The 17138-nt window shown below is 49.7% G+C and overlaps 3 protein-coding genes across 3 annotated transcripts; 1 reads left to right on the top strand and 2 right to left on the bottom strand.

Annotated features, from left to right (window-relative positions):
• Positions 1-359: 359 nt before the first annotated feature.
• LOC9267520 (chloride channel protein CLC-c) lies at positions 360-5137 on the bottom strand. The gene is made up of 8 exons (XM_015777676.3): positions 4887-5137; positions 4073-4466; positions 3142-3342; positions 2872-3049; positions 2500-2762; positions 2059-2328; positions 818-1955; positions 360-736 (listed from the first exon to the last, which is right to left on the bottom strand). Exons 2-8 carry the CDS (start codon positions 4315-4317, stop codon positions 650-652), a joined length of 2382 nt encoding a protein of 793 aa, XP_015633162.1. The 5' UTR covers positions 4318-4466; positions 4887-5137; the 3' UTR covers positions 360-649.
• Positions 5138-8142: 3005 nt separating this feature from the next.
• On the top strand, positions 8143-9652 carry LOC4324779 (glycosyltransferase BC10-like). The gene is made up of 2 exons (XM_015777684.3): positions 8143-8788; positions 8893-9652. The coding sequence occupies exons 1-2, from the start codon at positions 8276-8278 to the stop codon at positions 9532-9534; spliced, it is 1155 nt and encodes a 384-aa protein (XP_015633170.1). The 5' UTR covers positions 8143-8275; the 3' UTR covers positions 9535-9652.
• A 930-nt stretch (positions 9653-10582) lies between these two features.
• LOC4324778 (uncharacterized) lies at positions 10583-12812 on the bottom strand. The gene is made up of 3 exons (XM_015767114.3): positions 12461-12812; positions 12018-12370; positions 10583-11174 (listed from the first exon to the last, which is right to left on the bottom strand). The coding sequence occupies exons 1-3, from the start codon at positions 12635-12637 to the stop codon at positions 10721-10723; spliced, it is 984 nt and encodes a 327-aa protein (XP_015622600.1). The 5' UTR covers positions 12638-12812; the 3' UTR covers positions 10583-10720.
• Positions 12813-17138: the final 4326 nt, after the last annotated feature.

Raw genomic sequence — 17138 nt, 5'->3', positions numbered from 1 at the left:
TCACAAAACCAAACATTAATATATTAATTTCCTTATAAATGTAAATATTGCTATATTTTTTTAAAAAAAATTGACTTACTAGAGACCTAAACGATCTACAATTTAGAACAGATAGGAGCAGCTTCGGCTAACAAGATATGACAGTTTTGTGTACGAAGTGCTAGATACACCAATTAAATTGTCTTAGCTTCGGCTAGAATATGAGCGGTTAGCAGTGACAAATCACTGCAATTGACCGATTGCCATTTCACAACGGTAGCGACAACGGCGTCCGCTGATGATGATACCAGCAAAGCCACTGCATGCGTTTGAGAGTGATTACGCCAAGACTATTCCATTCACATAATTACACCAACAAATTGACTGAAATCAAATTCATTATCGGCATCATCGACGAGTTGTTTTTTCGAAAAGATCATCAGTTAATTACAAAGCTCCATTAAACCTATGACATTTAATTCTCACCTCATATAGCTGAACTCTCACTCTCAGGCTTTGCGAGTTCATAGAATTTTGCAGCCACCGCTCGTTCACTTGGGTGCTAATTAAACATCAAATCTAAGCTAATCTACTCCAGTTGGTAATAAGGTCCAAAAGCAGAAAAAAAAGATATGTGCAAAAGAATTCGTTCGCGCGCTCGCCATGGCCGCTACTCACGGAGGACGTTCGGAAACAACCCGCGGATGTAACCCGGCATGAAGTCGTGTCGCGTCAGGATCCCGACCACCGGCGGCCTCTGCAAAATCATCATCAAGATTCAGATGCAAAAATGGCGGAAAAGCATGTAGGATTCAGCTAAGTTGGTAAGCTCTATTACCCCCGGCGTCCTCGGCACGACGCACATGTGGCGGAGGCCGAGCTGGCGGAAGAGCACGGCGGCCTTGGCCAGCGACATGTTCTCCACTACGGTGTACGGCGAGCGGTTGGCGATCGGGTGGAGGTCGACGTACATGGCCATCTCCTCCTCGGTGAGGTCCAGGTCGTCGACGGTGAGGCCCTTGCCCGACCCGGGCTTGGCGAAGTCGAACGGCGCGAGCTTGCGGAACACCTCGGCGGCGCCGGTCTTGACGCGGTCGGCGGTGAAGGTCTTGGCGCGGAGGAGCACGAGGAGGTGGGAGCGCAGCACGAGGCCGCACAGCTCCGGCTCCGGCGCGAACGGCGCGTCCTCGATCACCGGGAACCCGTTGTGCCCCGTGCGGCGCAGCGTGTCCACGACGGTGCCGACGCTCTCGACGCTGGAGAAGGCGATGAGCGGCGCGGACACGACGTCGCCGGCGACCAGGCTGCGCATGCACGGCTCGGCGTGCGCCTCCAGGTAAGGGAGCCCCTTCATGCGCACCATCTGCTCGTACACGCCCTTGTTGAAGCAGTCGGCCACCGTCTTGGAGACGAGCAGCACCAGCATGATGAGCGGCAGCAGCAGGAGGTCGTTGGTGAGCTCCAGGAGGATGACGCACACCGACACCGTCATCCGCATCGTCCCGCCGAGGAAGGACGCCGCGCCGAGCAGCGCGAAGAGCCCCGTGTCGAGGCCGGTGAGCACGCCGAGCAGCTTCCCGAGCAGCCGGCCGAACGACGCGCCGGAGAGGATCACGGGGATGAAGAGGCCCGACGGCACGGCCACGCCGTAGGTGACCAGGCCGAGCGAGTAGACGGCGGTGAAGAACGCGAGCAGCATGGGCACGCCGAACTCGCTCTCCGTGCCGCCGCTGAAGAGGTTGCGGATGGCGTCGTCGTTGGTGTTGAGGAACAGCGACGCCATGGCGTTGTACTGCCCCGGCGGACACCGGAAGTTCTTGAAGTTGCCGGAGCGGCCGATGGTCGGGCAGTGGCCGCTGGCGGCCAGCTCCGGCGGGCATGGCGTGCACGCCGTCAGCCACGGCAAGCCGAAGGAGCAGCACGAGGTGACCAGCGAGATGACCACCGTAAGAATGATCTTGTACGGCGCGCCTTTCCTGCAAAATTAACCCAAATGCATGCAAAGCTCAGTGATCATCTTGCCGAAGTTGCAACAGATGATTGAAAATTTTGAAATGCATTGATTCGGGTGAAGATTACTCGTTGATGTAGCTATACACACGAAGGATCCGATTGAGGAGGAAGTTGAAGAGTGCTCCAAGTAGCCCGCCGACGATGGCGAGCAGCACAACCGCGGCGAGATCCATGGTGGTGTATGATGTCACCTGTGAACTTACGTCGAACATGATCAGCCCTCCTTTCCCGAACAGGCCACAGTTGCCGCTGCGGCAGTACTCTATTAGGGACCTTAGCACCATTGCCGCCACTGCTGTCGTGGAGAATGTCCTCCAGAGAAGCGCGCTCCGCCACCTGAGAAAGCGCAAAGGTTAATAGTTTCAATTGAGTAATTGGGATGTGGATTTTCAATTGACAATGTGCAAAGATTACAATTGACAATTCAAAAGACATGCTGGGTGTACTGTAGCATATCTGGCAAAATGGTATTTCAGATGCAACTTGGTTTTTATTTTGGGGAATTACCAGGATGTTGCTTCTTCAAGTGCGAAGAGGACACCGCCGACAGGGGCGCGGAAGGCTGCTGTAACTCCTGCTGCAGCTCCACAGGTGATCAGATCCCTGCGGTCCAAATCATTCTTGAAGTACCTGAGCCAATTCCAAGTGAAGCCATACTTGCGCGACCCGCCTTGTCCTAGAAAGGAGGCAACACAAGCCCCAGTGTGCACCATAGGACCTTCCTTGCCCAGCACAAACCCAGCAGACACCCCAAATATAGACCCAACAATCTGCAAGTACAAAGCTCACCAACATGATCCAATGCACATCGAAAATCGGTGTCGTGATGATCAAATTAGAGTTAGAAAGATTGAATGTTTCAATCAGGATCATACATACCTTGACGAAGAGGGTACTGGGCGCTAAGATGGACGGCGCGTCGACACCATTCAGATAGGCCTTCACCTCAGGTATGCCAGATCCGGCAGCCGCTGGGCCAAAGTAAGCGCACAATGCTGCAGCGGCTGCTGCCAACATTGCATTGCAGCTGATAAACCATAGAAAGGCCGCCTTGTACCTAAAGTACCAAGAAATGTTGAGCTCAAAAAAAATTTTTGACTGGTTTTGTTCATCAATTGCAATGAACCGCATTGGAAGGGTGGACTCTACCTGTTCTGGAGCATTAGATTGGTCGTCAGGAGCAGCTTGAACCCGGCTATGTTTTCGACGGCAATGTTGTTGAAGAATCCTATTAGGCCAACTATTAATCCAACAAGAAGTGCTAGGACCCATTTAAGGATCTGATAGTGGAAGATTTGCAATTTCCCCCTTGATCTCCAGTCCTGCTTGTACACTTCATTCTCCACAAGTCTGTGTCATCATTAGTCAATATGGAAAATCCATTAATTACCACACTTACATTGATCACCTCACTTGTAAAATTGTAGTCAAACTCAAACTAGTGTTCATAATAACATACTTTGGGTTGTCCCTTGTAAAATTATCCTATCTCTAGTCATAAGATTTAAGTAAAACTTTTGACAGTCACTGACTTCTCAAATGCTTAGTTAATTAGTTTATAAACAAAAATAATGGCGTATGCACTATCATTGTATAAAAAAATTATTATACGTCCGCTCCAAAAAAAAACTTATTATACTTTATAAGACAAATTTTACGTCTTTCAGAAAGTGCATGTAAATACCAAATTTACTATATTTTATAAAGCTACTAAATTGGTATTGACGGTCAAAGTTAAAAAGTTCAACCATTTTGGGAAGTAGTCAAACCAAATATAGTATTCCATCATTAGCATGAAGCGCGTCTATAATAAAAAATAGATATTAAAACATACATGAAACATCGAAACAAATCTAATCGAAAATAAATACCGGTACCATGAATCTCTAAGGGCTTGTTCGGTTTAAAGGAGATTGAAAAGTATTGGAGAGAATTGAGGGGGAATAATTCCACACCGCGATAGGTGTGGAATAAATCCCCTCCAATCCTCCCTCGCGGATTAACTGAACAAGGCCTAAAGAAAAAAAAAACTCGCGAGAGTTAGAGAGGAAGGCAGAGATGTCACGATTGACACACGTACTCGTAATCGAGGCTCTCGATGGGGCAGACGTTGGCGCCGACGATGGCCATCTGCGACGTGGTGTTGGTGCCGCGGCGGCGCAGCAGCGGCCGCTCCAGCCCGCCGCCTCCCTCCTCGATGTCCGGCATGTCGCTCTCCCACCTCACCGACCTCGCCGATATGGGCGTTGTTGTCATTGCCGACATTGGCGTCGAGGGGGCGCTCTCGGCTACGCCGCCCGAGCCACTCTCTGTTCCTACAGCCATCGTCGTACTGGATTCCCCGCTTATGGATAGCTTATTTCAGTTATTTACCTGGCACTTTAGGTAGTCGCATCGAAATCCATGCAGATACAAGATCTTTTACATGTTCTTCGTTAGACAGCTGGATTTTGCAAACTATACAAGATCTTGCACTGTATATGTAAGATTAAGACAAGAGTTAGTTAACGAGAGATATATTAAGAAAAATATTCTGTAGTAAAATTGTTTGGATAATGTGTTATACGGAAAAAAACATACAAGTACATGTATATGATTCGGAATACTCCGTATGATATTTTTTCAACAAAAATATATTCAGGATATGTTATGTTGAACTTGCATGGGAACAACCCGCATTAGCTTGTGATTGAATTTGTCAATTCATCTCCGAGAACAAATTAGGAAAAGAATTAACTATTAATAATGCAGTTAAAACTCATCGATCAAGGCAATGCTGCAAGGGAGTACACCAATCAAACTAACAGCAACATTTACCATGAATCAATCAACAAGGCGTCAACAACCCTAAAAAAAAAAGAAAAACAAGGCGTCAACAGAATCAACGAGCTTACACGGTAGGTTCGATCTTCAATCGTCGTCAGGGAGGCCGGCTAGGTCGATCTCACACCGAAGCGCGGGCATTGAATTGCGGTGCGATGCGAGCGCTCGGAGAAGAGGAAGAAGAGAAGGGATACGGCGGCGAAGCGATGTGGTTGCAGGCCCAGAATTGCGAAGGCAAAAGGGTGATTCGGTGGTGAGGCGCGAGAGGAACGGCGGTTAATTAGGGACGGGCTCTCTCTCTCGCCACCGTTTTTTATCCACAATGATCCGCATACTATGTTAGGTTCGGCAGATGTTTTTATTAGGTTTTTTTAGAAGAATTTCGATTCCGACAAGAACTCTAAACTCAAATACATAAATCGCTAGAATTCGGAATAAAATATAATAACATAGTAGTAGTAATAAAAGAAGAGTCCGTGTAAACTCCAATTAATTAAAATTCAAAATTAAAAATATAACTAGGAATTTGATTCTAATACGAATCTCAAACTTAAATGAATATGAATATGATAAAAACATGATACAATATTAATTAAAATTCAGCTAAATAATAGCAAGCAGCGTGCTTATGAATAGAACCGGTAATCCTGATTTGCTTGACGTGACATGGACCGGCGCGAGCGCGCCAGAGTTACGGCTCGCACCATCTCACCAATAGGTGGGCTGTGGGCTTCGTCGCCTATCAACTTCGTCTCGGAATAAGTCTGTTCAGCCTCCCTCAACTCATGCCCCTGGCTGAATCACATCCCTCAACCGCAAAACTGGGTATAACCCGCCCCTAATTTCCAAAACCGTTGCAAATATACTCCCTGAGCAGTTTCGTAGGTGGTTTTGTCTGACGTGGCAGTCGGCTCGCTGAGTCACAGGTGGGACCCACTTGCCAGTAGGCCTCCACCTCATCTCCCCGCCTCTCTCTCTTTCATCTAGTCCTCTTCTCTCCTCTTCCATTAGCACAGACGATGCCGCCGGCCATGCCACGTGTAGGGAGGACCTAGCCGGAAGGCCGCGCCACCCGCAGGGGAGGACCTTGCCGGCCGGCCGCGCCACACATTGGGGAGGACCTCATCGGCCGGGAAAGCCGCGTGCGTGGGAAGACCTCGTCGGCCAATGGCTGTGCATGGGGAGGATCTCACTGGTCGGCTGCGTGAGGGGTGGAGCTCACAGGCCGGCTCCTACTTTGGCACCCATCATCCACGCAGGGAGTAGCAGGACGGCAAGAGGGGTGGGGTGACAGGAATCTCGCCGTGGCGTCTCCTCTCCTCGCCGACGCCTCCTCTGACCTCGCCATCGCTGCCTCATCTGCGCCAGAGCTCAGCAGTAGGGCAACAGGGCGGCGAGGCTCGAGGCAGCAAGATGGTGGGAGCTGCGGCACCTCCTCTCCCCACCACCACCTCCTCATCCGCGCCCTCGCCGCAGCCTCCTATCCTCCCTTCCCGCCGCGTTGATGGCAGCGTCAATGGTGTTGGTGTCGGTGCGGTTCAAGGCAGCAGGAATGGTGGGAGCGGAGGCGTCTCATCTCATCGTCGGTGCCTCCTCCAACCTTGTCGGCGCCGCCTTCCCTCCCTCGCCCATCCTCTGCCGCCTCATCCCCACCCTCCCCTCCTCTAACCTCGCCACCGCCTCATCTCCTTTCTCTGCACCGCCGCCTCCCTGGCCTCCTCATCCCAGGCCTCCCCTCCTCCGACCTTGCCGCCACCTCCTCTCCTCCCTCCCCGCCGTGTTAAGGGTGGCGGTCAGGTTGATGGCGACGTCGACGGTGTTGGGGTCGGCAGCTAAGCTGTTGGCAGCGTCGGCAGCGTTGGGGTCCTAGTCGAGGGCATCTCCGTCGGCCGGTTTGATGGCGGCGGCCGGTGGGTGGTGGAGGAGGTGAGGTGAGGTGAGGGCGTTGGGCGTGGGCGGTGCAAGCCGCGCGGCGGTGACTGCCTCCTCCTCCCTCGGTGAGTTTTCACCGGCCACACCTTGCACTGACATGTGGGGCTCACGTGTTGACTCAGCATGTCAACAGAGTCTCAAAGACGCTACGTAGGACAAAATCGTCTCCCAAACCGTCCAAGGAGTCAATTTGGAATGGTTTTGTGAGTTGGAGGATAGATTATACCCGGTTTTGCGGTTGAAGATGCAATTCAACCATGCGCATGAGTTAAGAGAGGTAAAGTAGACTTATTCCACTTGGTCTCTGCGTCTCCTGAAAGGCTGGCCTGCTACCAAGCAGGCCACTACAAATCTGGCCCTAATACTGACTCGTACTCTTTCAACTGCTACCAAGCCTCGAAGACACCGAGAGTCCAGCTTGCCATGGGAGATTGGAAGTCTCGAAAGCACATTGGTATTGGTCAGAATCCACGATTTCTTGGGGCGTAGATCAAGCTGGCTTTATTCGTTTTTGTAGATTGCGACTGCGATGCTGCATGATCCGGACATTCTGCACTGTTTTTAGTGGATTTCTATGCTTGCTTTGTCCTCGAAACTAACTGCCATTCTGCGACAACATGGACGTACAGCTTCTCTTGTACATTATCAAGGAGAGAGATGCCTTGGGAAAATGAAATCATTCCTCGAGGGATATCCTCTCGTTTTGTGCATGTCACCTAAATAGTTATAAAAAAATAAAAAAAAATTGGCAACATAGATTAATATGAAATATATCACTCCACAAACATGCAAGTTTAAATTCAACTTCTACAAGTTGTAACAAAAATAACAAATATAGTTACGAATGTGCGATAATTATTTTCAGTTTAATTTGTTATTTTTGTTGCAACTTATAGAAGTTCAATTGGTCTTGCATGTTTGTGGAGTGATATATTTCATATTAATCTATGTTGTCAATTGTTTTTAAAAAAAATGATAACTATTTAGATGACATACAAACAACAGGGGATGTCCCCTCGAGGGATGAAAATCCACATCCATATGCCTTATCGTAAACAAAATCACCATGTCTTATATGTAGCAATAGTAGTAGTACTTCCCATGGTCCTTGAAAGAACAAACATGCAGTCCTAGAAGCGCAACTTCCTTTTCCTTGAATCCTCCTCTCTTTTTGGCATTTTTCTCTGCGTATATTCATGCCTTTCTTAAATTGATCTCAAAGTATATATACCTTTCTCGTTCTATGTCCGTGTCTCGTGTTCTTGAAGCTCCAGATGGAAGAATCAGGAATTGGAGATTGGAGTGCGGCCTAGTTCATCTTGGTATCTTATGCTAGCTAGTCTTCCAAGCTATGGATCATCTATGGCGTCGTTAAAATCTCCTCTCCTTGTTCATCCATGTCAAGCAGAAGCAGCTGTACTTTGAACTGGCCATAGTGTAGTTTGATTCACTCTTTGATAGCTTTTGCCGTTTAGCTAATTGTACAGTGTTGTACGTCTGCATTTTGTTGCATTCCACTGTGACAAGCATGAAGGCCGCCATGGCTGATGAATTCAAGATTGTGCTCACGAGGAAGGAGAGGTTCCTCTACCTCGCCAAAGCCGTCGTGTTCCTTGTGATCTTCGCGCTCGGCGTGGTCGCCGGCCTATGGACGGCCACCGGGCCTCGCCGGTGCTGCAGCACATACACCAACATTCTTTTCCCGAGCACCACCGTGTACCGCTACCGCGGCGGCGGCGGCGGTAGCTTCTCGGAGTTCGTGGCTCCGACGCGGCTCATGCACGATATGACGGACGAGCAGCTGTTCTGGCGCGCTACGATGGCGCCGGCGTCGTCCGGTGGCGCGTACCCGTTCCAGCGCGTGCCCAAGGTGGCCTTCATGTTCCTCGCCGGCCGCGGCGTCCTGCCGCTGGCGCCGCTCTGGGAGCGATTCTTCCGTGGACACGAGGGCCTCTTCTCCATCTACGTCCACGCGCCGCCCGGGATGGTGCTCAACGTGTCCGACGACTCGCCGTTCTACGGCCGGCAGATCCCCAGCCAGGTGCACGAGCACGACACAAACACAATGCCGAACAACAGCGCGACGCCATCATTCGCAGCAAAGCATCATGATCTGATCCTCGCGATTTCATGGCTTGCTTGCAGGAAACCTCATGGGGATCCATAACACTCATGGACGCCGAGAAGCGGCTGCTGGCGAACGCGCTGCTGGACTTCTCCAACGATCGGTTCGTCCTCCTCTCCGAGAGCTGCATACCGGTGCAGAGCTTCCCGGTGGCGTACGGCTACCTCACCGGCTCGCGCCACAGCTTCGTGGAGGTCTACTACCACAAGGGCAAGACGTGCCGCGGCCGGTACAGCCGCCGCATGGAGCCGGACATCACGCTGCCGCAGTGGAGGAAGGGCTCCCAGTGGTTCGAGCTCAGGCGAGACCTCGCCGTGGCCGCCCTGACGGACGCCAGGTACTACCCGCTCTTCCGGCGGCACTGCCGGCCGTCGTGCTACCCCGACGAGCACTACCTCCCGACGTTCGTCGCCATGCTCCACGGCGCGGACAACTCGAACCGCACCGTGACGTACGTCGACTGGTCCAGAGGCGGCGCGCACCCGGCGACGTACACCGCCGGCGACGTCACGCCGGAGCTGATCCTGAGCATCAGGAGGAGCGAGGTGCCCTGCATGTACAACTCCCGGCCGACCACGGCGTGCTTCCTGTTCGCGAGGAAGTTCTCCGCCGACGCGCTGGAGCCGCTGCTCAACATCTCATCGACGGTGATGCAGTACTAGTTCTCCTCGCCGCCAACTATTGTTTGTAACATAGGATTTCACACAACATATTCAGGTACCAATTGTACCTGTCAAGCAAAAGGGGAAAAAGAAGAAGAAAGTGTTCATTTTGCGGGAATTTTGTCGAATTTCCTACAGTGCGATGCGACAATGCAAAATGGAGGTTGGTTAGGCACAGTGCAGCAGCACACCGGCCTCATTGACTGACCAAGCCCCAGCCTGTCTACTTGTCTCGTGGTATCAGTGCATCACCCCAACTTGCAGAGTCGCAGCATCAACAGCTTGTTGCCGCTGCCGCCTAACCAAAGGTGCATTGGCTAATTGGCATTGAAACAACAACCAACCACTGCGTCTGCGTGCTGCAACAGGGGACGATTTGGTTGTGCTTTCTAATCAAGGAACACGCAGGGGCCCAACATTCTGATGGGGGAGCCTGCACTGCACCAACAACCATTCCAGCTCTTTTCTCAACTTTGTGATCCAACAACTAGATCATCGCATTCAATTTCTTCGCACTTCACTCGAGTATGAACGATCGATCTATTCATGGCTGTGGTCCAGTTCGTCGATTTTCTCGGATCGGCCGATGCTTCGCTGGCCCAAGAAATGGCCCATTGGCAACATATCATATGTAAGCAGTGTGATGACCCTTGAATCCCTTGGGGTTTCAGCAACTGCAGCCTGTCAACTAGTGCAGCAAAAGCAGGGGGGAAAAGCACAAAGTAAAGCTGCAGTTCATCAGCCAAGGAAGGGATTAGGCAAAGCTGTTACCAGCACGTCCGTTGTAACTGACGAGAACAATCGACAATTAGGCGAATGATTGTTAGTGCTTTTCGCAAAAGACAATGAGCCTGGAGAACAGGTGGACATAGCAGGTGGGAGTGGCATTGGGTACGGTAGTAGAATGATAGTATGAAGCTTCACTTTTAGATACTTAAATAAATGAAGTGGGGTTAGTAATTAATTAAATGGGCCATTATATATGGACAAAAAGAAGAGGGCGAGATCTCATCAAAATAAACCCATACAGCTCATCTGGAAAGGCATGTACTATCCACAGAAGACTTGGTTTTCATCATATATTATACCTGTATATACAAGGGCATCTCTCTTTATGTACTCATTCTGATTGTTTAACACAAGGCTGAGAAAATTTGATACACTTGGACCTTGCATTTCAATCTCATCAATCCCATGCACATCCTCTCAGAATTTGAGCAAGACCGTCGCGTTGCTCGTCAGTAAGCTGCTTCGGGAACGCGATCTCAAACTTCACCCTTAGATCACCCCGTGCTCCTTTCTGATCGGCAATTGGCATCCCTTCCCCTTTGATGATCTTCTCATATCCTGGGCAGATGATCTCATCCTGAAATGAGCAGCTCACCTTCTTGCCACTCAGGAGCCTGAATGAGAAGGACCAGCCGGTGAGCGCGCTCACCAATGGCACCTCGGCTTTCAGCACCAGGTCGTTGCCTACCCTCTTGAAGACAGGGTGTTTCTTCTCCGATATGACGAAGACGGCATCGGCCGGTAGGCACCCTGGCCTCTCATCCCCCATGCCTTCAAATGTGATCTTGTTCCCTTTCTTCCACCCTGGTTTCACCAGCACCATCTGGCTCACCTCCTTCTTGACTATTGACCTGTCCAAGATTGTAAATCCATTGAAGGTGATTAGTCCAGCAACACTGAAAGAGAGAATCCAAGGAGGAAAGGTGCTTAATAGTCACTGTCACTGAACCTTCCTAGACTACCACCACCATCAACATGCAAAAGAAAATGTGGATAGTGCTTATTGCCCAAATGGTCCACTTTGCTAGATGCTAGATCCAAAACTACTGTATTCTAAGCCCTCGACAAACACGTATACGCATAAGTGGCAACGAAAGCAACTTGAGTTGAGATTTTATCTCCTCAAGATTGGATCTTAACATGTACTAAACCCTGATCAACACTGCTGTTATTATGCTTTGTGTTAGGTAGGATAATGTTGCAAGAATAGGATAGATACCCCGGAAGAGAAAAGGTACACACCAAAGGGAACTTGTGTAAAAAGGTTTTCATGTGTTCCAAAGTAAGCTAAATATTCCACTGACAAATGCAGGCTATAATAAAGCAGTCACCCTCCACTGTAAAAAAGAAGTGCGCCATAGCCTGGAAAGGAAGGAAGTGGTCGTGCTGTTTCACTGTTCATGGATCATTTTGTTCCGAACAGTGCAGAGAATTGGGGAGGCACAAAGCGGAATGGATGTCGCCATCAGAACAAATTCTGAATTCTTGCCTACTCTGAAGTTTCCAAGCATCGATCCATTAAAATTGGCATGCAAGTGAGCGAATCACATCAGGGTTGTTCCGGTTGCATCGAATTGTTAGTTTTAAAAGAGGAAAATGGATGGATGGATGACAAGCGATTGCTCGCCAGAATTCAGGTGAAAGCTCCAATCAATCTTGGCTCACGGATTAGGTGGAGGAAGAAAGGGGTATACCCGTTCTTGGTGACGACGTCGCGGGTGAACTTGACCTCCTTCTTGCAGCCGTGGCAGAGCTCCTCGAGGGTGCAGTCGAGCTTGCGCTCCAGCGGCGGCGCCTTGCGCATGATTGAGCTGGAGAACTCGGCGAACGCGCGCCGCCCGCCGGAGTTGCCGGAGCTGTACACCTTCTTGAACTCCCTCGCCGGCGTGCCGGGCGCCATCCTCGCGCCGAAGTCGTCGCTGCGCGTCCTCGCGATGTGTGCCCCTCCGCCGCCGACCACGCCGCACGCCATGGCCTTCTCGCCCGCGCGGCCGTCGTTGCAGCACACCCCGAACACCGCCCTGTTCTCCTGCTGGTCAAGGAGCGCCTGCGCAACCAAGAATCGCCCAACATCACGACACGACGCCGTCGCAATCTACAGCCAACGCACGCACGCAACGCACGGCTAGGGGCTCACCTCGTAGGCCTCGGTGATGGCCTTGAAGCGGGCCTCGGCCTCGGGCTTGGAGGACGGCGGGTGCTTGTCGGGGTGCCATTTCTTGACGAGGCTCTTGTAGGCGGCGCGGATTTCCTGCGGCGAGGTCTCCCTGGGGATGTTGAGGATGCGGTGGTACAGCTCGGGAGGGTTCCCCATTGGAGAGGGAAGAGAAGACACGGTGGATGGATGGATCGGTGGTGGTCGCGGAGGAGGAAGAAGAAGAAGAAGAAGAAGAAGAGCAAGGGAGGGGAGCGAAATGAGGAGTTTGTTACGGAGGGAGGTGGTTAAGCGGCAGAGGAGAAACACAGCGAGTGTGGCTGTGTGGGTGAGTGAGTGAGTGAGAGAGAAGAGTGGCTTTTATGTAGGGGCATTTATTTGAACTGGTGTTTAGAGAGAGGGAGGGAAAAAATTGCATGTGGGGACATAGCGGCATGAGGGGTGAATTGGCAATGGACAAGGACTGGAGTGGAGTGGACTGCCTACCATCTACTTCTCCAGTGGAGGAGAAAAAGAATTTTGATGGTTACAACCCTATAAAAAAATTCAATTCTGAGCATTATTTGAATAAGTGCATGTCTATTTCGTAATTAGGATTGTGTTTTTTTTTACAAAAAGAGTATGTTCTAAGCTATGGGCTACAAGAAATAAAAAATTAGCAGATTCATTAGTTTGTTTAGTTACAAAAATTGGAATACACAAACTGATCTAGGGGTACTACTAGTACTACAAATATAATTTTAGAACCAAATCCATCATTAACGGATTTTTGCCGTAAGACGGAATCGTAAAAAGCCGTCGTAATGTTTTTTATAATATATAGTCCTGAAGAAAGGTGCCAACTACAGAGGGAGAAGGCGCCAAAGACTTACTGCGTGTACGGCCGACGAGAGCTGGAGTGTTCTGTGTGTTGCAGTAGTGCATGATTACAAGATGGTTTTATCTGATGGAGGTGAATGATTGGGGAATAAGAACGGCACGGTTAGCAATTATTGCCTTGTCCGTACCGGCCCAAATGAAAATGCTTTGCTCGTGCATATGATGTGTGTGTGTGTGTCTCTACTTGATCCCCCCATTCAGATCAAGTGGCTCTCCTCGCACTGTGCTGCCTGTCAGCCTATCACGCTGGCTGAGTCACCACAACACATATAAAATTTTCTTTGTACACTATCAGACAGATTGTCATATAAAATTATATGAGCTACTACGCGTACTCGATTGGATTTTAGAAACTGCGAGCGGGGCACGTACGCTTCTAGTCAATGGCCATGCAAACGCCTTGGATTCTTCTGTTCCCGAGCGCGTCGTCTCGTCACGGCCGTGTGCGCATGTGCGAAGCTGGTGGTGGAGATGGCGATCGATCGGTCGGTCGATGGCCATCGCCACCTGGTCCATCTCTGTGCAGACGCGACGCCACGTATACGGACGTGTAGGCGGGTACACATACACGTACCGATCTTGATCGTCCGGGCCGATGGAAATTGAATGAGCACGTTGTGTAGTAAGGGTGGCAACAAAATTTGCCAGCGGTGCGTACGTATTCTGTCGCAGGGTCTGGAGCCAAGGTGCGTGACGAACTGACCACCAGTGGCCACTGGGGCGTTGGACATGCTGTAGTTGTTGGTGTAGTGGTAGTTGCAGTAACTTCTTCGGATCTGGAGCGATGCGATCTCACGTGGTAGATTAATTTTGGAGTTGGTTGTAAACTTGTAGTAAAAAATATACTGATCTCTCGATTGATGGGGTGATTGCGAGGATGCCTGCGATCGACGAACACGTGCAGTACAGTAGAGGGAAACCGAAAACCGGATCGATTCGCGATTCGAGGGACAAACTGTCCGTTATTAGCTTCTCGAATCTCGATTGGGGTGGGTGATCAGGATCAGGATTCAGGATGCAATCCCCGGCGAATTAACAAGCCGCCACGAGCATATGGTGAACCCCCCACCGAATCGTCCGTGCGGCGGGCGCCGCAGCGCGAGCCCAAAGATGTTTGTCCCACGTACTACTACGTAGTGTAATACAGTCGCACACGCCGCGCTCCGCACCGCACACCGGGTTCGTCCTGCGGACACCGCGCGGGGCGAGACGTTTTGCGCCCCCCGCTTGCGCGCGCGAGATTCGCCCAATCCATCGCGGCCCGGCGGGTTGTGTGGGCTTGTGAGAGCACGGCGATCCCCGCGTTTGCCGTCGCGCGCTGCGGCTGCCTCGCGGGCCTGGATGTGGGAAAAGGCTATACGTACTAACTTTTTCTTATTAAATTCTTACTAACACTGATCTGTTTGTAATTTTATCTACTTAATTGCTCATGGATGTGTTACGCATCGGGTGGATTTCACCACGTACGCGCGGGGTGCGCGCGGGTGGCGGCTAGGCTCGGCGCGCGCGAGGAGCCACAGGTAGGTCGCGCGTACGCGGCGGTTGCTCGTCCACGCTGTGTCGCGATCTTTGTCACGTACTACGTCTCGGCTCGGCGCCGCTAGTTTGGGTCGGTTCCGTTCTGTTCGATGGGCTATCCTCGTTTCTCGTTTCTCATGTTCCCTTCCCGGAGCGTAATTGGACATGTGGCATCGAAACAAACCCCGATCCGTAACTCATGGAAGCCAATGCCGAACAGAACGGACGTAGTAAACGATCCGTAACTCAACCGGACGTAGTAAACGATCGCAGTTACAATACTTTGACGCGCCCGATCTACCTGCCAAGAAATCCTTGTACATATATACAGAGATCGAGCAAGGAGGGTACCAGGAGACTCACTCACTCCACTATGTTCAGTAGTAATCGCCTCACTAGGGACAGTCACGTGAAGGTCCAAGAAGCCATAACGTTGCTTGCAGTTGGGGGGTCACTTTTGGCCGACAATCCTGCCGAATTAAGACCATATTACTACCCAACGATTCAATGCAACGCATTCCTTGGAAAATAAATCATCGGCTAGCTCACGCTAGCTTCACCCAGCAAAGCAGACATCCACAACAAACCTACAGAAAACAGAAATGAGTCAATCATACCAGAAAGACTATTCGACAGGGGTAGTAGTAGCGACGAAGTGACAGCGAGAGAGGCTGCAACATGGGCGTCCCTGTGGCTGAGTGAAACATGAAAGGTGAACTGGTTTGACCCCCATATGACAAGTCTAAATCAGATCAACATTTTTAGATAATGAAAATGGATTACATCTACGGCTTCTGTTATAAGACACACAGCTATAAGTTTAATAGTAATAAAAATATAAGATAAAAGTAAATCAAAATGAGAAATAAGGTGATAGGACAAATCCCCAACTCCCCTTTAATTATTGACTAGCGTTAAACCACATAAAATATTTTAGCTAGCAATTCTTATGGAACTACGCCACCCATAGTGGAATAAGAGACCCTTGGCTACCGATTCCAAGAGTGTAGCACCATTGCGCATAGTATCCTGCTCCTCCTGTAGTAGCATTGTAGACCAAAAGTGGAGCCAGTAGGAAGACATGAAGATAACCTGCATAGGGTTAGATAATTGTTTACCATTAAAAACTTTATCATTGCGACAACGCCAAATTGACCAACATACAGCACTAGCTCCAATTACAATCATCTTCTTAATGGACCTAGATACCCCTCTAAGCCAATTACCGAAAATGTTTCTGGCGTTACGGGGTGGGGGATATTAAAAGCAAAAAACACACATCTCCAAACAAACTGAGCGACATGACACTCAAAGAAAAGATGTTGGATTGTCTCTTGTGCATAGCAGAAAGAACAATGTTTGTCTCCCCCCATTTTCTTTTAGCCAGGTTATCTTTCGTTAGAATTACTTTCTCGTGAAGAAACCACATAAAGACCTTGATCTTTAGTGGAATTTTCAAGTCCCACAGAATTCTCTTTTTGATCCGAACATTACAGTTCATGATTGCGGTATACATAGATTTGACGGAAAATTGACCATTCTTATGGAGCGACCATACAAAGCAGTCATTTTCATTTGACAGAGTTATATTAGCTAGCCTGAGGATCAAATCGTCCCACTCGATTAGCTTTTGGTCAACAATAGCTCTTCTAAAAGAGATATTTAGCGGCGTTGTGCTCATGACCTCTGCCACAGTAGACTGCTTCTTTCGAGCCACATTAGATAATGTAGGGTATTGATCTTTGAAAGCACGCGATCCCAACCACGTGTCTTCCCAAAATCTTATGTTTGTCCCATTGCCACATCTAAAAGAACCAAACCTAAGAAATTGGTCTTTGACTTTCATTAAACCGGCTCAGAACTGAGAAATACCTATCTTGCTAGACATACCAGAAAGAGCTTTACCCTTTAAGTATTTATTTCGCAAAAGGTCTTGCCATAGGCCTTCACCATTAAACAGCTGGAAAAGCCATTTGCTTAATAAGCAGCTATTTTTTATATCAAGGTTATGGACACCTAGTCCACCTTGATCTTTTGGTCGACATATGTTTTCCCACTTAGTTAGTCTATATTTTCTTTTCCGGTCATCATTACTCCAAAAAAAAACGTGACCCAAAGTAATCCAGTCTTTGAAGCACACCTCGTGAAATTTCAAAAGAAGGATAACATAAACAAGGGAAGGCTCGAAAGAACTGAGTTTAGAAGGGCCAATCTCCCACCATATGACATGTTTTTGCCTTTCCATGTGCTGAGTTTCCTCTCA

The sequence above is a fragment of the Oryza sativa genome, chromosome 1 (genome assembly GCF_034140825.1).
Source record: "Oryza sativa Japonica Group chromosome 1, ASM3414082v1".
Classification (NCBI taxonomy): Eukaryota; Viridiplantae; Streptophyta; class Magnoliopsida; order Poales; family Poaceae; genus Oryza; species Oryza sativa.
This window is presented reverse-complemented; position numbering and strand designations above follow the sequence as displayed.